At 32.6% G+C, this 20,499-nt stretch overlaps 9 protein-coding genes and 1 non-coding gene across 10 annotated transcripts; 4 read left to right on the forward strand and 6 right to left on the reverse strand. All coding sequences in view use genetic code 12, as the record gives it.

Annotated features, from left to right (window-relative positions):
- Positions 1-12: 12 nt before the first annotated feature.
- CAALFM_C107440WA (uncharacterized protein) lies at positions 13-3,234 on the forward strand (the record flags this gene model as incomplete). Its single annotated transcript, XM_708776.2, has 1 exon — positions 13-3,234. One exon carries the CDS (start codon positions 13-15, stop codon positions 3,232-3,234), a length of 3,222 nt encoding a protein of 1,073 aa, XP_713869.2.
- A 1,267-nt stretch (positions 3,235-4,501) lies between these two features.
- Positions 4,502-4,599, forward strand: CAALFM_C107450WA. The gene has a single exon (XR_002086364.1). It is a non-coding gene; the product is annotated as an uncharacterized ncRNA (small nucleolar RNA).
- A 91-nt stretch (positions 4,600-4,690) lies between these two features.
- Positions 4,691-5,842, reverse strand: GPI8 (GPI-anchor transamidase; the record flags this gene model as incomplete). The annotated part of the gene is made up of 1 exon (XM_706649.1): positions 4,691-5,842. One exon carries the CDS (start codon positions 5,840-5,842, stop codon positions 4,691-4,693), a length of 1,152 nt encoding a protein of 383 aa, XP_711741.1.
- A 265-nt stretch (positions 5,843-6,107) lies between these two features.
- Positions 6,108-8,075, reverse strand: CAALFM_C107470CA (double-stranded DNA-dependent ATPase; the record flags this gene model as incomplete). The annotated part of the gene is made up of 1 exon (XM_706648.1): positions 6,108-8,075. One exon carries the CDS (start codon positions 8,073-8,075, stop codon positions 6,108-6,110), a length of 1,968 nt encoding a protein of 655 aa, XP_711740.1.
- A 238-nt stretch (positions 8,076-8,313) lies between these two features.
- On the reverse strand, positions 8,314-10,185 carry CAALFM_C107480CA (uncharacterized protein; the record flags this gene model as incomplete). The annotated part of the gene is made up of 1 exon (XM_706647.1): positions 8,314-10,185. One exon carries the CDS (start codon positions 10,183-10,185, stop codon positions 8,314-8,316), a length of 1,872 nt encoding a protein of 623 aa, XP_711739.1.
- Positions 10,186-10,433: 248 nt separating this feature from the next.
- CAALFM_C107490CA (DNA-directed DNA polymerase alpha subunit) lies at positions 10,434-12,428 on the reverse strand (the record flags this gene model as incomplete). The annotated part of the gene is made up of 1 exon (XM_706646.2): positions 10,434-12,428. One exon carries the CDS (start codon positions 12,426-12,428, stop codon positions 10,434-10,436), a length of 1,995 nt encoding a protein of 664 aa, XP_711738.2.
- Positions 12,429-12,847: 419 nt separating this feature from the next.
- LHP1 (Lhp1p) lies at positions 12,848-13,822 on the reverse strand (the record flags this gene model as incomplete). The annotated part of the gene is made up of 1 exon (XM_706645.2): positions 12,848-13,822. The coding sequence occupies one exon, from the start codon at positions 13,820-13,822 to the stop codon at positions 12,848-12,850; it is 975 nt and encodes a 324-aa protein (XP_711737.2).
- Positions 13,823-14,183: 361 nt separating this feature from the next.
- On the forward strand, positions 14,184-15,017 carry CAALFM_C107510WA (uncharacterized protein; the record flags this gene model as incomplete). Its single annotated transcript, XM_706644.2, has 1 exon — positions 14,184-15,017. The coding sequence occupies one exon, from the start codon at positions 14,184-14,186 to the stop codon at positions 15,015-15,017; it is 834 nt and encodes a 277-aa protein (XP_711736.2).
- Positions 15,018-15,211: 194 nt separating this feature from the next.
- On the reverse strand, positions 15,212-18,073 carry IST2 (Ist2p; the record flags this gene model as incomplete). Its single annotated transcript, XM_706642.2, has 1 exon — positions 15,212-18,073. The coding sequence occupies one exon, from the start codon at positions 18,071-18,073 to the stop codon at positions 15,212-15,214; it is 2,862 nt and encodes a 953-aa protein (XP_711734.2).
- A 1,546-nt stretch (positions 18,074-19,619) lies between these two features.
- On the forward strand, positions 19,620-19,715 carry CAALFM_C107530WA (uncharacterized protein; the record flags this gene model as incomplete). The annotated part of the gene is made up of 1 exon (XM_019475127.1): positions 19,620-19,715. The coding sequence occupies one exon, from the start codon at positions 19,620-19,622 to the stop codon at positions 19,713-19,715; it is 96 nt and encodes a 31-aa protein (XP_019330672.1).
- Positions 19,716-20,499: the final 784 nt, after the last annotated feature.

Consider the following 20,499-nt stretch of genomic DNA (forward strand, 5'->3'; position numbering starts at 1 on the left):
GGAGACGGAAAAATGGCCTTGAAACTACTAGGGAAAAAATCGTCAAAAGTCAAAGAGGAGGAAGGAGACAACAGTATTGATACAACAGAATCCACACAAAGCAAATCGCCGTCAAAACATCATCGACGGTCGTTTAATATTTTTCAATATCAAAATCATAGAAATAGTCAGGGTTCATCTGACAATTCATTTGAATTTAGAGGAATGGTAAACGCTTTGAACAGATCTCATTCAACTTCAAAGAAAACTCGACCACTTTCACTATCTCCTCAAAAGAGCAACTCCCTAATTGTATCAAGTTCAAATTCCTCTAAAGTAAAGAAACCCAAACTATCCACTGCAGACACATCCTACGAAGATAGAAGGTATAACCTTCCAGAAAATCAAGAAACTCAAACCGATATTGATCAACTGTCACATGATAAAATGAATTCAATGGAGGATAGAATTGCACTTAGACAAGATCAAAACGATCCTGCTATTTCATTTGATGTCAAGTTAGCAAGTGCACAAGGATCAGAACTATTGCTAAACCCTCCCACCAAAGACACCACTGATCGATCATCGACGACGTCATCATTTAAGCAACCATTTCCTCATTCACCCAGTAAAAGTCAACTTAGTAATCAAGAAACTGGCACTTCACCACAACCACAACCACCAAAATCAGAATCAAATGGGTTTTTGTCGAGTTTATTGAATGCCGCTGCCAATAAAATGATTTCTTCAACACCACCATCGCCTCCTCCAGAAGACAAGAAAAAAGATCATTCATTTTCCAGCAAATTGGATACATTATTGAGAGGAGTTAAACACGAAGGTTCGAAATCTTCGTTGGTGGACGGAGCAGCTACAGCTTCGGCAGATGTTGATTCTTTGGAGAATAAACAAATTACAAACTCTACAGAATTAAAATCTATTCATTCACTTACACATGATGTTCAATTTGAGCCAGTTAGAGAATCTCCTTTAAATACATTAGGAAATGGAGACTTGTCCTTAGCTGATTTTGACAATAAATTTGCACGTGAAGAACTCGGAATGGGCTCAAGAAGACCGTCTTTCAGATCAGCTGACAGCATTACCAAACGAGCTACAACTCCTGAACTTATGCCCAACTCAGGGTCACTAAATGGAGGTGACACAAGACGACTCTTAAGTCGCAGCTTAAACAGAAGCAATAGCAGTTTGATAAGTATTCCACAAAGACCGTCATCACTTGGGAAAAGCCCGGTAGCAGATTCCCGTATGGCGAAAAGTTCAGATGATCCAAATAGAAATTCAACAATAACTGAGAATGGACGAGTTGATGATAATGATTCGGGGGTGCTTCCAGGTAATTTCGATACAGAAAACATCGAAGACATTGTTGATTATACCAAAAAGATAAAGCATGCTCTGAAAAAGAGAAATAAAGAATTCCATCAGAATTTCAAAAAATTGCCCACTAAGGAGAAATTGATTGATGATTTCAGTTGTGCTGTGTCCAAAGATATTTTAGTTCAAGGGAAAATGTATTTGAGTGATCATTATGTTTGCTTTAATTCAAATATTTTAGGTTGGGTTACAAATTTGGTCATCCCACTTCAAGAGGTTATTCAAATTGAAAAAAAATCGACGGCAGTTTTATTCCCCAATGGGATAGTTATTCGTACTTTGCATCAAAAATATGTGTTTGCCACTTTTTTGAGTCGTGACAGCACATTTGATTTAATAACCAATGTTTGGCATCGAGTATTGTTGGAGAATAGTGATATTGACCCTAAAAAATTACAAGCTCAAATTAACAAAGGTAAAAGAAGAGCCCGTGCAGGATCAAGGGTTTCGAACTTTTCATCGACAAGCCGTGATGACGACACCAACAGCTTGGATATTAGTGATTCTGATGGACTAGGTGGATCTGACGAGGACAATGATAATTCCCTGTTTGATGAGGATGAAGACGCAAATGATTCTGGCCATGATGCATCTTTGGAGAGTGATGATTTTGAGTCAGATGGAAAGCCCAGCGATGCAAGCGAGTCAAAAGATGGCGACGTGGCTGCAACTTCAGGTTCAGGAAACACATTTAAAGGCTTACCAATCGTTGGTCCGTTGACACACGCACCTACTGAAACTGGTTACTCCAAGGAATCTAGTGAAACATTCATTTCCGAAGACACAATTAAGGCACCACCAGGAGCTGTTTATTTGATTATGTTTGGTACAGACACTTCCAAGTACATAAGGATTTTAAAGGATCAGAAAAATTTCGACATTTCTGAATCTAAAATTAAAGCTTTAACCAAGGAAAATAAAGAACGAAGCTATACATATACCAAACCATTATCGGGTCCAATTGGTCCAAAACAAACGAAATGTAATATTGAGGATAAATTGATTGAGTATCAACCAGAAAAGTTTTATGAAGTTGAGCAAACTACTCAAACACCTGATGTCCCCAGTGGGAATTCATTTAAAGTGAAAACCAAAATATTTTTAAGTTGGGCTGCTAACAATGAAACAAAAGTCTATGTTGTCACATCTATTGAATGGAGTGGGAAGTCATGGATTAAAGGTGCAATTGAAAAAGGTACCATTGAAGGACAAAAGGATTCTATGAAGAGTATGATTAGCACCATCAACCTGATAGTTTCTCAAGGTAGTGATAAAAAGGAAGGTGCTAATGGAAAGCGTAAATCGAGAAGTAGAAAGGGAACTCTTAAGAAAGAACAGGAAGAAGAAGAAGTCATTAAAGTGGAACAGTCAGAAACGCCAAAATCAATAAGCGAACAATTTATGACGTTAGTGGATACTATTGGTGGGTTGATACCAATTCCGTTTTTGAGCAACACTGTTGTTGGTTTCATTATTGTTTTAATTGGGTTTTTAACTACAGTCTCAGTATTCAACAGGTTGACATCGACATCTCCCAAACAATACATTGAACTTATTCCTAATGATTATTTATATGCATCCAGAATTCAAATCAGAGACAATAAGTATTTATTGTTGCCTACAGTTGAAACTAGCTTTAAAAATGAAAGGTTGAAAAGACAAGAGGAATTATCTCTCTGGTCATGGTTAAATAATCGTAGTGAGGGGAGACTCAATTTGAATTACAAAGCTCCAAGTTTGGATGAGTTGGATGATTCTGATTTGAAGTCCAAATATGGTGAACAAGAATTGAAAGAAATCGTCAGGTTAACAAGAATAAAATTGGATAAGCTATCAGAGAAATTAGACGATCTTTAAATTAGTTTGTAGTTGTGTATAGCTACAACAATAGCATGTTTTTGTAAAGCCTTTTTTTGCTTTGTAGCACTTACAAAGGGGTTTCGAAATAAGAGTACCTTAAACCATTCAATTAATGCTATTGCTCAATCGTGTAAAGAACGTTGAATATGTTTTTCTTAAAGATCAATTGTGTGGAATGTAACCAGCAAAGACGTTGAGGGGTCACACATTTTAACTACGGGCTAATATACAGGACTTTTTTGAGTATAAAAGGAGCAACAAATTCTTCTCCTCGTCTCCTCATTTTTATCCAGTTCCCCCCTTCTTTTTTTCTTCTTTCTAAAATCAAGCCCCAGAACGTCAACTACCACCCATAAAGGTAAGTAATATCGCCATCCTGTCATGTTTTCGTTGAAGTCCAGAGTATTCGCCATAAGTGATGATCAAGTTTCACTATAATTAATTTGCTCGTTATGATAATCCCCAAAGAAGTATAACTCAAGCGTAACTATCTTTTTGTTTTTTTTTTTTGATTTCCAGAGTTTTGAATTTTTTTTTTTTAATATGTATTTTACCAAGTTTCAATATTAACCCGGATTTGCTTACTAATTACTTTCAAATGTCCCCGATAACTACCCGAATAATTACCAGTATAATAAACGTACGACAAACTCCCCAAAATATAAACGAAACGAAACAAAATATGCATAATAATCAGAATAACTTTTTTTTTTCAATTCTTGACTAATGGAAAAAGGAAAAAAAATAAAAGGGATATGGTAGTAGTCCAATATACTTTCCACTACGGCATTAGAGTTTATTAAAAACACATCAAACGAAAAAGAATAGGTATAATTCCACATTGTTATGCTCTGAAAAATTTACTCCCCACCAGCAATAATCTTTTACTTCCTCCTGGTTTCGCGCGATTCTACTGTTCTATTTGATTATAATCCTTCAATTTACTGCAATTTACTAAACTAGCATAAAGTCCTCGTCCTCCATAAGTCTTCCGTATTACAAAGTATAAATAGTATAATTTCTCCAAAACTGCTGATATTTCTTCATTTACAAACAACCACGAAAAAAGCGATCAATAGGAAAGTTCTAAATTTCATTTCATTTCATTAAACTACAATGTATTAGTGGGTAAGTATAACCTTGTTTGTTTTTTTTCTTTGTCTTTGTTTCTTTTAGTGTGTCTTTATTTCTTTAACCCCTGTTTATTAACTTTTAGGATTTTAGTTATGGGAAACTTGAGTTCACTTAACTCTGGTCTTGGGCGAATAACGTGAAGCATTATGTGGGTGGTGTGTAAATAGGTTTTGTATAGAAATATAAAGAGAGTTTGTGATATCTAAATTCAAAATAGTATTGAGATTATATTAAATATAAGTGTGTATATTTCTAGACATAAATATTAAATGCTAAAAGTGCCAATCATTTCAGAATCTAAGTATCTTCTAATTTTGATTTAGAACTTTGAGGATATAAACCATAGAGCAACAATAACACCAACGGTTACTACACCAAAAATTCGAGCATGCAATTGGGGGACTTTAATCAATGATTTTGAATTCTCGTCACATTCAAAACTGAATTGTGTTGGGCCTCTTTCTTTGATAATATTCTTAGTTTGATTGTTGTCCTCGTTAGATTCCGTGACTTTTTCATTCTCCAACAACTCCATATTGACATCATCAACGACAACATTCTGAACATTACCAAAGAAATCAGTTAATAAGACTTCACTAACATTACGCTTGAATAAATCAGTTCTAATACCTGGATGAGAATGAACATTTTCAAAAGTGTATTCAGCAAATAATTTGTCCATGGTCTCCTTTGAATCTCTATCGATCTTTTCAAGGAAATCCAAAGTATAATAAGTAAATCTATCAATCACTGCTACACCAATATCCATGTCGGAATGGTGTGAGTAGGACGATTCTTCTATCTCTGAGGATCCAACTGCCAAGATATTTGGAGAATGGATTTTTTCATACATGGTATTAGCTTGACAAGTATCAATCATGAAAAATATTTCGTTATACCTTTTTTGATCATACATTTGAGAAAATGCATCAGCAAGATCATGAGCACTAATTTCTTCCGCATCCTGGAATTTCAAAAACTCATTACCCCCATGACCTGTCAAATAGATAAAAATATTGGAATTTTCATCAGACAATAATCTTTTTGATCTAGGTTGATCTGAATCCCATTTATCAGTTAATAAACGCATAAAATTTTCAACGGTAACTTCATATCCTCGGTAATCCACTTCTATCGATTCACCATACAAATCAATAGCTTCATCCATATTGTTGAAAACTGACCCTGGGAAAGCATTTCTTGGATTACAAGCAATATCATCTGATAACATAAGAATAATTTGAGAATCTGGAATCCCTAATCTTTTGACAGTACGGTACAAGCTTAATGTGTTGGCCATATGACGATAATTGAACCAAAATCGTGATGTTGACACTAAGACGGCCCAGTTATTTGAATGACGACTTGGATCAGAATTATTGATATTTACAGAGTCATTTGGTGAATCAGATGATAACACTGTGCTGAAAATAAGAAAAATAGGTAGTATGAAACTAAGTAACCTATTCATGTTGTTTTGTATGGCTTGTGGTTTTGAATTTGATGTTTGTAATCAAGAGACTTCTTGTTGTGTTGGTTTTATATTTGGTGAATTTATTTTCGTGTGTTGTGCGTGTATTTCTGTATTTTTTTGTTCTTGTCTTTTTTTCGCTATTTCCGATAATCTATTTTTTTGTATAGAGTGGGTGGATCTTCTTTTTTAAGATCTAATTATGTCTATTTCCGAAAACTATATTATACATTTATTTACCTATTCATTCATTCTATTTACAGTTTTAATCTCTATATTTTGAAAGTGTATTCTTGCGACAATTTGTCACTGCTTGTGCTAGAAGCTGGTTTCCTTTCCAAATAGAATAATCACAGTGTGGAGAATATGTTAATGCAAATTTTAATCTGTATGCTGTTACTAAGTGTAATCCACGAATAACATCGTTAAGCGAGGCAAGAAACTGTTGTCTCTCAAGACCATTCTCATGACAATACTTACTGATTCGAGTATTTAATTTCGAAATAATAAATTCAGCAAAATATCTGTGACACTTTCTTCTAAACGTGTTATACTTTGCTGTATACGATGCATGTTCTGGAAATGTGTCATCTAGTTTCTGCATCAACTCAAGTATATTGCTGCTTGTGTAAATATGCTCAACTTCTTCATGATTTGAGTTGCTATGTCTACTAAGCTGATTTTGAGTCAACTTAAACTCTATCCTGTCATTTGTCTTGATCTTTTCAATTAGGAAAAAAGTATTGTCTAGACCACCAACACCCCATACTGAATCTCTATGCAATGCCACCCATGGGAGTTTGCCTTTCATAAGTATATCCTTCACAACCTCTATATCCAGCATGTATCTTTGAAATAATTGTATGCCATCTATTGTTTGCAATTCGGACACCCCATGGTTGTAATAGTACAATGCACGTTCCACTATTAGTTTCCTACGTGCACGCAACGATTTGATCGATTCAATATACTCCAAATCGTCCAATCTTTCGTCTTCTTCTTCACTATCTTTTTCATCTTTGTATTTCCGTTTCTCTTGCTCTTGTGGCTCTTCCCCAGATAATGTCGCTTTCAATGCTAGACTTGATTTTGTTATCCCCACCAAGTCAATCACATGACAGTGACTTTTCTCCTTGTGTAATCGTAATCCTCTACCAATCATTTGTATCATTAGAGATTGTGACATTGTTGGTCTTGCTAGAATTATGGAATCAATGTTCGGTATGTCTGTGCCTTCTGTGAAAACTCCAACATTACACAAGACAGGGAATTTCCCCTGCTTGAAATCTTCGACAATAAACTCCCTTTCAATTTTTGACGTTTCTCCTAAAACATATTGTGCATCTATTCCTTGTTGTTGAAATAACCCACATACTTCACGACAATGCTCAACGTTGACACAAAAAATTATTGTGCTCTTGTAATCTTTTGCCAACTCCATGTATGCTAATAATATCTTTTCATTAATGTCTACTTGATTCAAAGCTAAATATAAACTTGAAGAATCATAGTCACCACCTTTTTTGGGGACATTTTTCAAATTTAAATCTTTGATATTCACATTTGATATTTTAAACTCTGCCAACTCCTTGTTTTCAATCATAGTGGGTAATGATCTTTGAAAGACAATCTTATCAAATACTGTTCCTAGTTTCTGTTTATCGGTACGTGCTAGAGTAGCCGTAAACCCAATTACATGAACATCAGTGTCTTTTGTATCTGCATGGAAATGTTTCAATATTTTCAAATACGACGGTGCAACAGCATGATGACATTCGTCAATAATAATTGTTTTAAATTCATTGGGATTAAATCTTTCTAATCTATTGGATCGGGCTAATGACATGACTGACGCCACAACAACGTCATCATCTGGTTTAGACCGTACTTTCCCCATTTCAATACCAACTTTCAAATCAGGATTCACTTTGTTGATCTTATCTCGCGATTGAGTGATTAATTCTTGAGTATGTGCTAATACAAGGGCTCTGGTTCCTTTCTGTTTCAATAAGGGGATTAAGTGACTAAATACAACTGTTTTACCGCTTCCAGTAGCCATTTCTATTGCTTGTCTTTTCACTCCCGAGTTGGATGATTCTAGGATCAAGTCTATAGCTTTCTGTTGGTAATCTCGCAATGGAAATGAATGGGAAAACCGTATGTTTTGGAATTGCAATCTCGGTAGAGAAAACCTGGTGTACTTAGATAGTACCCTTAGGACTAGTCTATTCATGATTATAATGTAGTAATGGTATTTATTAGTAGTATGCTTATATTGTTTAGCTAGTTGGTTTGAGATACATTATCCAAGTATTGAATCTGTTTGGAACAAGAGTGAAAAATAGAAACAGAACCGCATTGTTTTGTTTTTTTCGTATATTTATTTCTCTCTCTGGTAGCATTTTTTGATTCACCATCCATTCAGATTCAATTGTACACCACTTTCAACAATAGTTTTATATACTAATATACTATAACTTATATGTATCTATCTTGTAATAATTCTTTATTGATTCTGCTAAAATTTGATTTGCTTTCCATGAAGAATAGTCACAGTTCAACGAATACATCAATGCCAATTTGAATCTGTATCCAGTTACCAACGGCATAGCATGAACTGCATCATTCACATTTCCCCTTAGTTGTTCTTCATCGAATCCATACTTTAAACTTGATTCAGTTATTTTTTCAGTTAAATGAGACATTATAAAGCTTACTTGAGAGTAATCGCAAGGTCTCTCAAAGTCCCTATAGCTGGCGGCATGTCTTGCATCTTCAGGAAATCTTTCTGCTAGCTCTCGTAACAACTCAAGTACGTTATTACTTTTGCCAATAAATTCAAGTTCTTGATAAGTTGAAAAATCTTCTTTGATAAATTTATTATATGTCAACTGGTACTCTGTTTGGCCATAACCAGTGATTTTTTTAATTAGAAAAAGCGTGTTGTATCTACCACCAACTCCCACATCCAGCATATATTCCCTGAATAGTTCCAAACCATCAACACTTCTTAACTCGACAATATTCTTGCTATGAATCTGTAGAGCGCATTCTATCGTCTTTGATATGCGATCATTTTCAAAATAATTTACTTGATCTCGAGACTCAATTTTTGAGGTTGTACCATCTTTTGCCTTCTTCATTTGTAATTGCTTACCTTCCAAAATTGCTTTAAGTTCCAAATTTTCATCCATTATTCCCACTAAATCTACCACATGACAATGACTTTTCTCCTTATGCAAACGCAACCCTCTACCAATCATTTGAATCATCAATGGTTTCAGTTTTGTGGGCCGTGCAAGAATTATTGAATCGATATTTGGTATATCTGTACCTTCTGTAAACACAGTAACATTGCACAAGACAGGAAATTTCCCCTGTTTGAAATCTGCAACAATAGTTTTCCTTTCGGAGTTTGACGTTTCACTAATCACATATCGTGCATCTACACCTTGCTTCTGAAGCAAGGCACATACCTCACGACAATGCTCAACATTAATGCAGAAAATTAATGTACTCTTGTACTCCTTCTCCAATTCCATATAAGCTAATAAAAGATGTTCATTGATACCTGCTTTAAGTACCGCATTATATAAAGCTTTAGGATCATAATCTTTACCCTTCATTTTAACATTAGACAAATTCAATCTTTTAAAATATAATTTTGATGCTTTAAACAGTGCCAATTCTTTATTAAAGATCATGGTAGCGAGAGACCTTTGAAATACAATTCTATCAAATACTGCTTTTAACATTTGTTTGTCAGCACGTGCCAAAGTTGCAGTAAATCCAATGACATTAATATTAGTGTTTTTGGTATCAGCCTTGAAATGTTTCAAAATTTTTTGATACGTTGGTGCAACTGCATGATGGCATTCATCGATAATAATGGTTTTGAAATCATCAGGGTTAAATTTTGTAAATCTTTTATTGGTAGCTAAAGATTGTACTGATGCAACAATAACATCATCATTAAGTCTTGCTCGTGATTCTGCCATTTCTATACCTACTCTTAAATCTGGGTTGATTCTGGTGATCTTGTCATAAGATTGGGCTATCAATTCTTGTGTATGTTCTAAAACTAGAGTCTTTGTTCCTTTCCCTTTCAATAATGGAATCAAATGACTGAAAACCACGGTTTTACCACTCCCTGTAGCCATTTCTATTGCTTGTCGCTTCACTCCCGATTCAGATGCCTCCAAAATGGAATCTATAGCTTCTTGTTGATAGTCTCTCAAGGCAAACGAGTGAATGAGACGTTTGCTGTACCAAGATTGGATTGGTGAGAGCTTGTATTTCATGTATTTCACCAAGACCCTTGGGGTGAAGCAATTTGCAACCATAATAAGAGGATGGCTATTAGCAACTCTTTCACTTTGAAGCCGATTTCTTTTTCGTTCCAGGATATACACCAATATAGAATGTTGTTTATTTTAATTAATTACATCCATTTTTAACTTCATGTCTTGGTTACTGTTGGTCTTCCGTATTCAGATATGTATCACAGGAATAAGGTCGTGAAAAAAAAAAGTACAGCTCGATAAAGGTTAAAAATCAGCCAACTGGTACAAGTCTCAAAAAACTTTATTATCTAACTAGAATATATATCTACACGAGAGCGCTTATTCACGTTGTGATAGTATAATGTGTTGGTATCATCAATTGCTTCAATATTATCTTCAGCATCAAAGTTTGGTGGTTGGATATTAACAACGGCATAGCTTCCTTCTTCTCTATTGGGATCTTTACTTGGTTTGATAAATATACCTGGATTAATTACAATTACTCCTTGAATCACTTTGGCAAAATATTTCAATTCAGAAGGTAGTATCAAAACATCGGGTAAGGAATCTCCTAATTCTGATAAACCCAAATATGGTGTTTCTAAAGATGATCCACCAACGGCAATACCATCCAAATATTCACCTTGTGCTCCATTAAGCAATTCTGTACACTTCTGTTTTGGTTCTGTTTTGATTGATCCTGGGAAAATCGGATAATAACGTCTTTGTTCAAATATGTGTTTCACAATTCTTTCAAAACGATTGTTGGAAATAATTGCTGTATCTTCTTTGTAAATATCTCGTAAATCTTTGAAAATATCCAAGTTGGAATTACCAATTAAAACTTCATTAATTGAAAATCCAGATGGATTAGGGAAAACTTTAAAATTTTTTGGTAATCCTAATTTCTTTCTATCAAAAGAATCTTGGGGGTAAGAACAATGTTTAATACATGTATCTCGTAAATTTGGATATAAGATAACTTGAATTTTGGAATCAATTTTTTTCAATACTGGTGTAACAATTGCTTTAAATAAATCATCTAAGGTTTTAGGTTGTGGTTGTGATTGGTCAGAATCAATAATTATTTCTCCAGATTCAACAACTTTATTGCCAATATCTAAAAATGGACCATTCAAAATTACGACTTGAGGTAATATTTTTGTATTGATTAAATCAACTAATTTATCCAATTTATCATAATTCAATTTGTTCAGATTACTGAATGGACCTGAAGCTATTAAAACTTTCAATCCTTGATTGTTTTGTAACGTTTGGAATTCTTTCAATTCTTCAGAACTTGTCACTGGTGCACCTAATTGAGGCAATGGCATGTTTTGTTCAACAATAAACGATTTACCTGAAGGATTCTTACCTTTCAATACGACGATTTGACCTGGGAAAAATGAATAATTGGATAAATTGCTTAAATCAAGAGGTATTCTTTGTCCAATACCGGAAATTCTTGAAGTTTCTAAAAATAATGATGTACTGTTCAAGATTTCTTTATCGTATAAAGGATTATCAGGAACAATTCTTCCACAACATAGAATATCTGATTGAGTACTCATACAAGGGTTTCCAAATTGTAAATCAGCAGTTTTATTTTGATCTTGATATAAACTTATCATTCTATCAATTTGATCATCTAAAACATCGGCACTTTCTAATAATTTCATTTGCATGGTACGAAATTTGAATTTAGAAGCATCGAAATTAGTACTCAATCTAAATGTTTTTCCCTCGGGTAATTGATCAATTGTAATTTCATCAATTTGTGGATTTAATGTTTCTAATAAAGAGTTTGATGGGGTAGTTTTGGCGGTGGTGGTGGTAGGGGTACCGTTGGTGGTGAGTCCAACAAATGTATTATTTGCTGTTTCATAATCCGTTGTAGGAGAAGACACTGGAATTCCTGCTGGAGTTTTAAATTCAGGAGTATTATCCTCAAATTTTCTCTTTTTCAATTGAGGAGTTAAATGATGATTGTCCACGGTTCGGAATTGTTTTCTATTAGAAGTCGATCCAATGGTGTCCCTAGTCTTTTTCGATACAGGTGTTGAATTCTTGGCTAGTTTAGTTTGTAAATATCCTTGAAATCTAATCAAATTACTTAAATTCAAATCTAGATCTTCTTTTACTTCAGTGATATTGAATGATTCCCATTCTACAAAAATATCGTCCATCGATTTATTGAAAAGATCTAACAATGTCTGCAATTTGATATACTCATCATCTGATAAATCTGTCTTGGGACCAAATGTTTTGGATACTTGTTTTTTGAATTCATCTGTCACAGTCATATTAGGCTATGGGTTGTTTTCTAACAAATTGATGGTTGAATGAAGTAAGAGATTATTTGAAATATAGAAAGTAAAAAAAAAAACAGACAGGTGAAAACAAAAAGAAAAAAAAACTCCATCGACGCGTCAGGTCGCGGAATTTGGAATAAATTTGTCGTGTCGCAAACTACACATCAACAACTTCAACAGCATCCACGACAACTACAGTATCAACAATACTTTCAACATTTTGCTTCCCACTTTTGGCTTACTTTTCCCGTTCAATTCAAATTATACTTTGGAATTTACAATAATTATACAAATGGATAACTAAGATCAAATAATATAAATAGCAATTATACGAAAAAAAAAAACTTTGTTTAATAGAACTATTATACAAATGCAAACATAGTTTCTTTTACATATTTAATATTCTTAGCCTATTCTTCTTTAGCAGCTTCAGTGGCTTCAGTAACTTCAGTTTTAGTTTCAGTTTCGGTTTCAGTAGTTGGTGCTGGTGCTTCCTTAGTTTCTGTTTTTTCAGTGGATTCTGGTGCTGTTTCCTTGGCAGCAACCTCTTCTGTATTTTCTTTAGTTGAATCTATTTCTTCTACTTTTTCAAGTTTGGTTTCTTTATCTTCGGTACCATTGCCATTATCATTTTCATTCTTATTATTCTTACCTTTACCATTGTTGTTTCCCTTTTTAAATTTTTTGTTACCACCTTTATGGTTTTCATTGAAACTGTTACGTCTTTTGGTTACTTCATTAACACCAAATCTTTTACTACTTTCTCTCATTTCTTGGAAAGTCAATAATGTCATTTTTTTCAATAAATCCTTTTTCTCTAATGATTGAGCATCTTCTTTAGAAATAATACCTTCTGGGTAAGACAATTCAACATTGTTTAAAATGAATTCGGCATCTTCTTGAGTTTTGAATTCAATATCAACAACACCAAAGAATTCTTTCTTTGCTCTACTCTTAATTCTACGAATAGAACAAACTTCTTTTTCTTTAGGTAATTGAACAATAACTTTTTCATTAACCCAATTTTCAACGTCATCTTGACTTAAATCTTTAGGGAATCCCTCAATATGAATGGTATTTCTTTTTCTGGTATTTTTAACTTCATTAAAATCTTTAATGGGATCTTTTCTTCTAATCATATCATTATTAGCTGATAACACCAATTTTTTCAGTTCTTTTAAAGCAGAAATGACTTTATCTTCTGGTCTATATTGTCTCATTCTACCAAAAGTTAAAATTGTTTTCAATTCAACCCATCCATCATTACTTTCATAAATCTTCCATAAAAATTTATCAGTTTGTAAATTACTATCAGAAAAATAGAATTCAACTTGTTTTCTAACTTTTTCATCAAAATCTTCTCCTTGATAAACAAAATCAGTCATATTGTAATTAAATTGGATTATATAAAAAGAATAAAAGGTTGGTTTAAGAGTGAGGAGGGTGTATGTGAAGGTGTAAGTGAAGGAAATTTTCTTGTAATTTTTGTTGATTTGCGATGGATGGGAAGTTGTACACACAATTCATACATACAATTCATACATTTAATATATGGTTGAGTGTTTAACTATGAAGAAGTGGAAGGCAGAGAAAAAAAAAAGGTTTGCTAGGGATTCTATGCAGGACATTTGAAATTTTCTTTTTCATCGAGGCGACTAGCCACTAACTACTAACTACTATATCTATCGTTTTTCAAATTTCACCTATTATCAAACATCCTTATTCTATATATCTCTCATTTTTTTAATGAGAACTATTTTAACACGATCAATATTCAATTTTAGATATCCAAATATTATTCAACGAGCAATGTCTTCAACTTCAACTTCAACATCAACTCCAAGTTTTCCTGAGCCAACTGAAGCCAGAAAACAAGAATTAATCACTAATTATAACAACACTTTACAACAAGTTCAATCCCTTAATCCAAAAGTCAATTTGGTGGCTGTTTCTAAATTGAAACCTTCCTCAGATATAATGGCTCTATATTCAATAGGAGTACGTCATTTTGGTGAAAATTATGTTCAAGAATTAATTGCCAAATCACAAGAACTCCCCAATGATATCAAATGGCATTTCATTGGTGGATTACAATCAGGTAAAGCTAAAGATTTAAGTAAACATGTTGCAAATTTATATGCTGTGGAAACCATTGATTCATTAAAGAAATGTAAACAATTGGATAATACTAGGGTTAAAGTTGAAGGTGATGATATAAATGTTTTTTTACAAATTAATACATCAGGGGAAGAACAAAAATCTGGATTCCAAAATTTACAAGATATTGAATCTACCGTGGAATTTTTATTATCATCAGATTGTAAAAAATTGAAATTTTTGGGGTTAATGACTATTGGATCATTTAATGAATCTATTTCTAATGAAAATGATAAAGAAAATCAAGATTTTAAAAAATTGGTTGAAATGAAACAAATTTTGGATTCTAAATATAATTTAAATCTTGAATTGAGTATGGGGATGAGTAATGATTTTCAACAAGCTATTAAACAAGGAAGTACAAGTGTTAGGGTAGGAACTACAATATTTGGTTCAAGACCTCCAAGACAACAACAAAAATAATCCTTGCAAAATTAGACATATCTTATATATATATATTATGTATATAACAAAAGTAATAATAAAAAATAAACATTATATTGTATTGCAAATTAAACAAAAACAAAAATGAAATCAAAACTAAACTAAAATAAAATAAAATAAAAATAAAAAAACTGGAATTCATACAACTTATATCGAGACAATTTAAACAACTTCTACTTCTTGTTAAATAATTTTTTCAATCCAGATTTGGATTTTTTAGCTTCCTTTTCAGCCTCATTAATGAATTTTTTGAAATCATCATTATTTTCAACTTTATTGACAGCATTGGTAACTAATTTTTTAGGAGATGTTTTTTTATCAGTTCCACTTGGTGTTGATGTTGAACTTCCAGCTAGGGATGGTGAACTTTCTTTATCTTCAATTGGCAGAGATGCTTTGTCTGAGGAAACTGTGTCTTTACCGCCTGTTGTAGTGCTTCCAACGCCTTTAGGATCAAGTGTTTTTCTTGTTTCATCATTTGATAAAGTAGATTTGGTACTATCACTTGGCTTACTGTTGTTGTTGTTGTTTGATTTTTCAGAAGAAGTGACAGGAGTTGGACCAGAATGAGATGGGGCAGTGTTAGTAGTATCTGTGGCTGCTGATGTTGATGTTGATGTTGATTTTTTTGCACCAGAATCATTAGCAGTAGATGTTGCAGTTGCTGCTGCGGCGGCGGCATCTGGATCAATATCACTAACATGTTTGTTATTGTCAATTGTACTTAACACAGCTTTACCATTGGCATTTGATTTGGTTTTAATGACAGAATCAGTTGGATCTTTAAAATCATTTAGTTTGGTCTTTTTCTTTTCTAATTCGGCCAACTCAGCTTCCTTTTGTTTCAAAATAGCTTCCTTTTCAGCAAGAATTTTACTCTTATCAGAACGAGAAGTAGCAGTAGTAGTAGATTTTTCTGCAGAAGTCAGATAAGCATCTTCGGTAGAAGCAATTTTTTCAACTTTATCATCAGTTTCTGCGGTTGGTTTAGGAACAGTGAAATTCAAAGTTGATTGTGGGGTAAACTTCTCCCACAACTCATCCGAGTGGACTTTATAAGTTGGTTTTACTTTCCCAGAATAATAATCATGTCTCAATTTAATATCATTATCAACAAAATCATTTTCCCATTCAACTTGACTCTTGAACAAAGAAGAGAATTCAAATAAAAGATAACTCAAAATCAAAAATCCATGTTCTGAAACAAACATTAATAAAACCAAGAAAACTGAGGATGAAACATGAACACTAGCTTTATCAAGGGCAAATTGACCCATAGATTTTGGTGGAGCAGTACCATGACGGTAAAATGCCGTGACCACGGGGGAAATAATTGATCCAATCCATGCTAACAAGAAAAGGGCTAAATTCCATGGATGAATAGAATCAACTCTTCTTGGAACTGGTGGTTTGAAATATTTACCATTCAATAATTTAAAATTATCCAACTTGAAAAAAATTAAATTGAAAATAATACAAACCAATGGTGCCAATGGCCAAACTGGACCAAACATTATCAAATATCCAAATTGTAAAACTAATCCTCTAAAATCATCATCAACATTATATTCAGGAAGTTTCAACGATAATCTGACATTATGTAACCAAATAGATTCATCAGGGTTATCATCTTTAGTTTGTAATTGAGGTTTCTTCTGAATTTTCGTTTCAATAAAATTAAATACAAATCTTAAACCCAATGGGAGAATATATTTCAATACCAATTGTATAACTTGATTTGTGACAATGAAATAAAAGAATTGAGCATCTAATCTACCTTGATTGATTTTAAATTCTTCTTGACTCTTTAATTTCAACAAGTATTTGGTGTAGAATCTATTTTCACCAGCATATGTGGCAATAGTGGTTTTAATATCACCTAAATGAGGTTGCACCAAATGAGCAAATGGTAAATATATGAATGAAGTGATGATTAATGGAACATAACCAGTCAAGAAATTCAACACAAAGGTTTTAACAAGAATAGAATTATTTTTGCTATATTGGTTATCATGATTTTCCCATTTAATAATAATATCAGTGACAGCATTATAAACAATGGTCAAAATTGGCACAAATACACTGATTAAAACCGTTGGTAATAAAGTCAATAAAGATTTCCCGGGGCCATCATAAATATCGGTTAAAAAGATTTCAATACAGAAACAACTCAATTGATAACTAATCAAAACACCAACAAACACCAAGGCAATGGGGATAAATGCCAATTGTTTTAAAAATCTGAATCCATTGGTATTATTTGCATGGAAATAAGTTGATTTTTCTTCATATCTTTCATTGACTTTAGCCAATTCGGAATTATGTTCTTCAATTAAATGACTATTTTGAACACCCCATACATTAACCAAATGTTGTTCTCTTCTATGCCATGATGCAAGGAATAAAACCCCCCAAAGCAAATTGATAAAGGCAAAAGTTAACAGGAATCGTTTATCTTTTCTAAAATGAGATACAAGACCAATAATAGAAAGCAATAATAACCAAAAAGTGTAATGTTTTATATATTCAAAATAAAGAGCAACTTCAACTCCATATGTCTTTTTGATAGTGGCAATTGATAAATTTGGTTGAGTAACATTAATTTTTAAATCTTCAACTAAAGTGGTTTCATTAAAGGCATTAGTAATTGGAACAATACTGGTGACAAATTTCCAATCCCCAGAATTAGGAGTAATACCACATCCACCAACTGATTGTGGATAAGTTAAGTATTGATAAATAATTCTAAGTTTAGAAGCTAACACGTCATCTTTACCCGTGACACCAAATTCATAATTTTTAATTAAATCTTTTTCAGCTTCTTCAGAAAACTTGTACGAAGACAATTTAACAAAGACTAATAAATGATCTAAATCACCAGGTCTAATTTGGGCGGCAAACCCTTTATCATATAATAAATCAATTAATGTTTTCAATGATTTTTCAGCTTGTGGGGTTGGTGATCCATTATCGGTGGTAGGATAATTGACGGAAATATAATAATCAGGTTCTAAATCCTGAATTGGTAAAGTCATCTCGTTGAAGTATTCAATTGTAACAATTCAAATTCAATTAATCCAATTGAAGAAGGTAAGTAAGTAATTATAGGATTGTTGGAAGGTTGATTGAAATGTATAAAGAAGAAGTTGAAGAAGGGAAGGAAGAAAAAAAATATATTGAATAAGTAATAAATTATTCCAAACAATAACTCAATTAGACGGAAGGGGGGGGAAAAAGGGGAACCAAAAAAAAATAATAAACACCAATAACCAATTGATTGTAAATATGAGCAAACAAGCAAACTATTCTTTCTATTCTGTAAACTAAATTAGAAGAATGAAAAAAAATCTTAGCCGATTGTAAGAAAAGGTGAAACTAATTCTATTCTGAAATTCAATTGTGAAATTGAAATTGAAAAGCAAAGCAAAGCAACTTTAACTAATAACAACTATCGTATGAGTACACAAAGTCAAAATTGGTAGGTTAGGAAAGGACGAACGATAATTATCACCTAAAACTAAATTTGAAATTCTTTTGATATTAGTCTAGAAAATTTTAGTTCCTTCTAAATCACAAAGGTAATCGAATAATGTAGATATATATATATATATATATATTCGACGATTATCCAAAATATTATGAATCGGTCCACTAAGAATGTGAATGATTTATAATAGTAATAATATTCAGTATACTATGAGACTGTGATTTTTTTTTATCTATGTTTTTGATAAAAACTGTTGAGTAAAATATATTATTGTGATGAAGTAAACCGATAGAATTCAATCACACAATGACTTGAAAGATAAATAATAAGTTGAAATAATTAACCGATTCTGTTAATTCAAATAATTGATAAATAATATCAAATTGTGTTATACATATGACAAACCAAAAAAATATCCATATCTGAGTCCCCCTTAACAAAACCAGTACATATATATAGAAATAAATTCACTCTTATTCTTTAACTTTTTAGACAACTTTAGATTTAATGATCAAATCGAATGATCTGTCATTATATTTTGAATTTAAACTAATTGCATAAAAGTTTATTCTCTTTAATTGATACGTACTAAATGGTGAATGAGTGTGGTTTATTTTAATATTTGCCAAGCAACAAGTCACGTTTCGCAACATTGTAATGTGCGACTCATCCACTAAACCATTCCACCCCAATAATAAATAACAATAGGGCTCTAAATTTTCACCGGCCAACGAACCGACTGCCAGTACTACTACTACAACTGTCATTGTTTTATTCTGTATCTGATGATATTCTTTGTTTGTACTAGTTCATTGTCTTTATCAAAACTAAAATCAATACAATTGAATCCCATCTTCATAGACAACAAGATTCACTACACTCTTTTCAGGTTGTCTATACGTAGATTTTAAACTCAGTTTTATCAGGTGAGTCTCTTCAACATATCCACGATTGTTCCATCTCTTCTTTTTTCAGTGTTGATCGTTGCAACAATTCTTCAAGTCTTACAGATTATTGATATTTACAACTTAGTTTATAGATGACAACCTCTCTTTATATTTCTATACAAAACCTATTTACACACCACCCACATAATGCTTCACGTTATTCGCCCAAGACCAGAGTTAAGTGAACTCAAGTTTCCCATAACTAAAATCCTAAAAGTTAATAAACAGGGGTTAAAGAAATAAAGACACACTAAAAGAAACAAAGACAAAGAAAAAAAACAAACAAGGTTATACTTACCCACTAATACATTGTAGTTTAATGAAATGAAATGAAATTTAGAACTTTCCTATTGATCGCTTTTTTCGTGGTTGTTTGTAAATGAAGAAATATCAGCAGTTTTGGAGAAATTATACTATTTATACTTTGTAATACGGAAGACTTATGGAGGACGAGGACTTTATGCTAGTTTAGTAAATTGCAGTAAATTGAAGGATTATAATCAAATAGAACAGTAGAATCGCRCGAAACCAGGAGGAAGTAAAAGATTATTGCTGGTGGGGAGTAAATTTTTCAGAGCATAACAATGTGGAATTATACCTATTCTTTTTCGTTTGATGTGTTTTTAATAAACTCTAATGCCGTAGTGGAAAGTATATTGGACTACTACCATATCCCTTTTATTTTTTTTCCTTTTTCCATTAGTCAAGAATTGAAAAAAAAAGTTATTCTGATTATTATGCATATTTTGTTTCGTTTCGTTTATATTTTGGGGAGTTTGTCGTACGTTTATTATACTGGTAATTATTCGGGTAGTTATCGGGGACATTTGAAAGTAATTAGTAAGCAAATCCGGGTTAATATTGAAACTTGGTAAAATACATATTAAAAAAAAAAAATTCAAAACTCTGGAAATCAAAAAAAAAAAACAAAAAGATAGTTACGCTTGAGTTATACTTCTTTGGGGATTATCATAACGAGCAAATTAATTATAGTGAAACTTGATCATCACTTATGGCGAATACTCTG

This window comes from Candida albicans, chromosome 1 (assembly GCF_000182965.3).
Source record: "Candida albicans SC5314 chromosome 1, complete sequence".
In the NCBI taxonomy this organism is placed as follows: Eukaryota; Fungi; Ascomycota; class Pichiomycetes; order Serinales; family Debaryomycetaceae; genus Candida; species Candida albicans.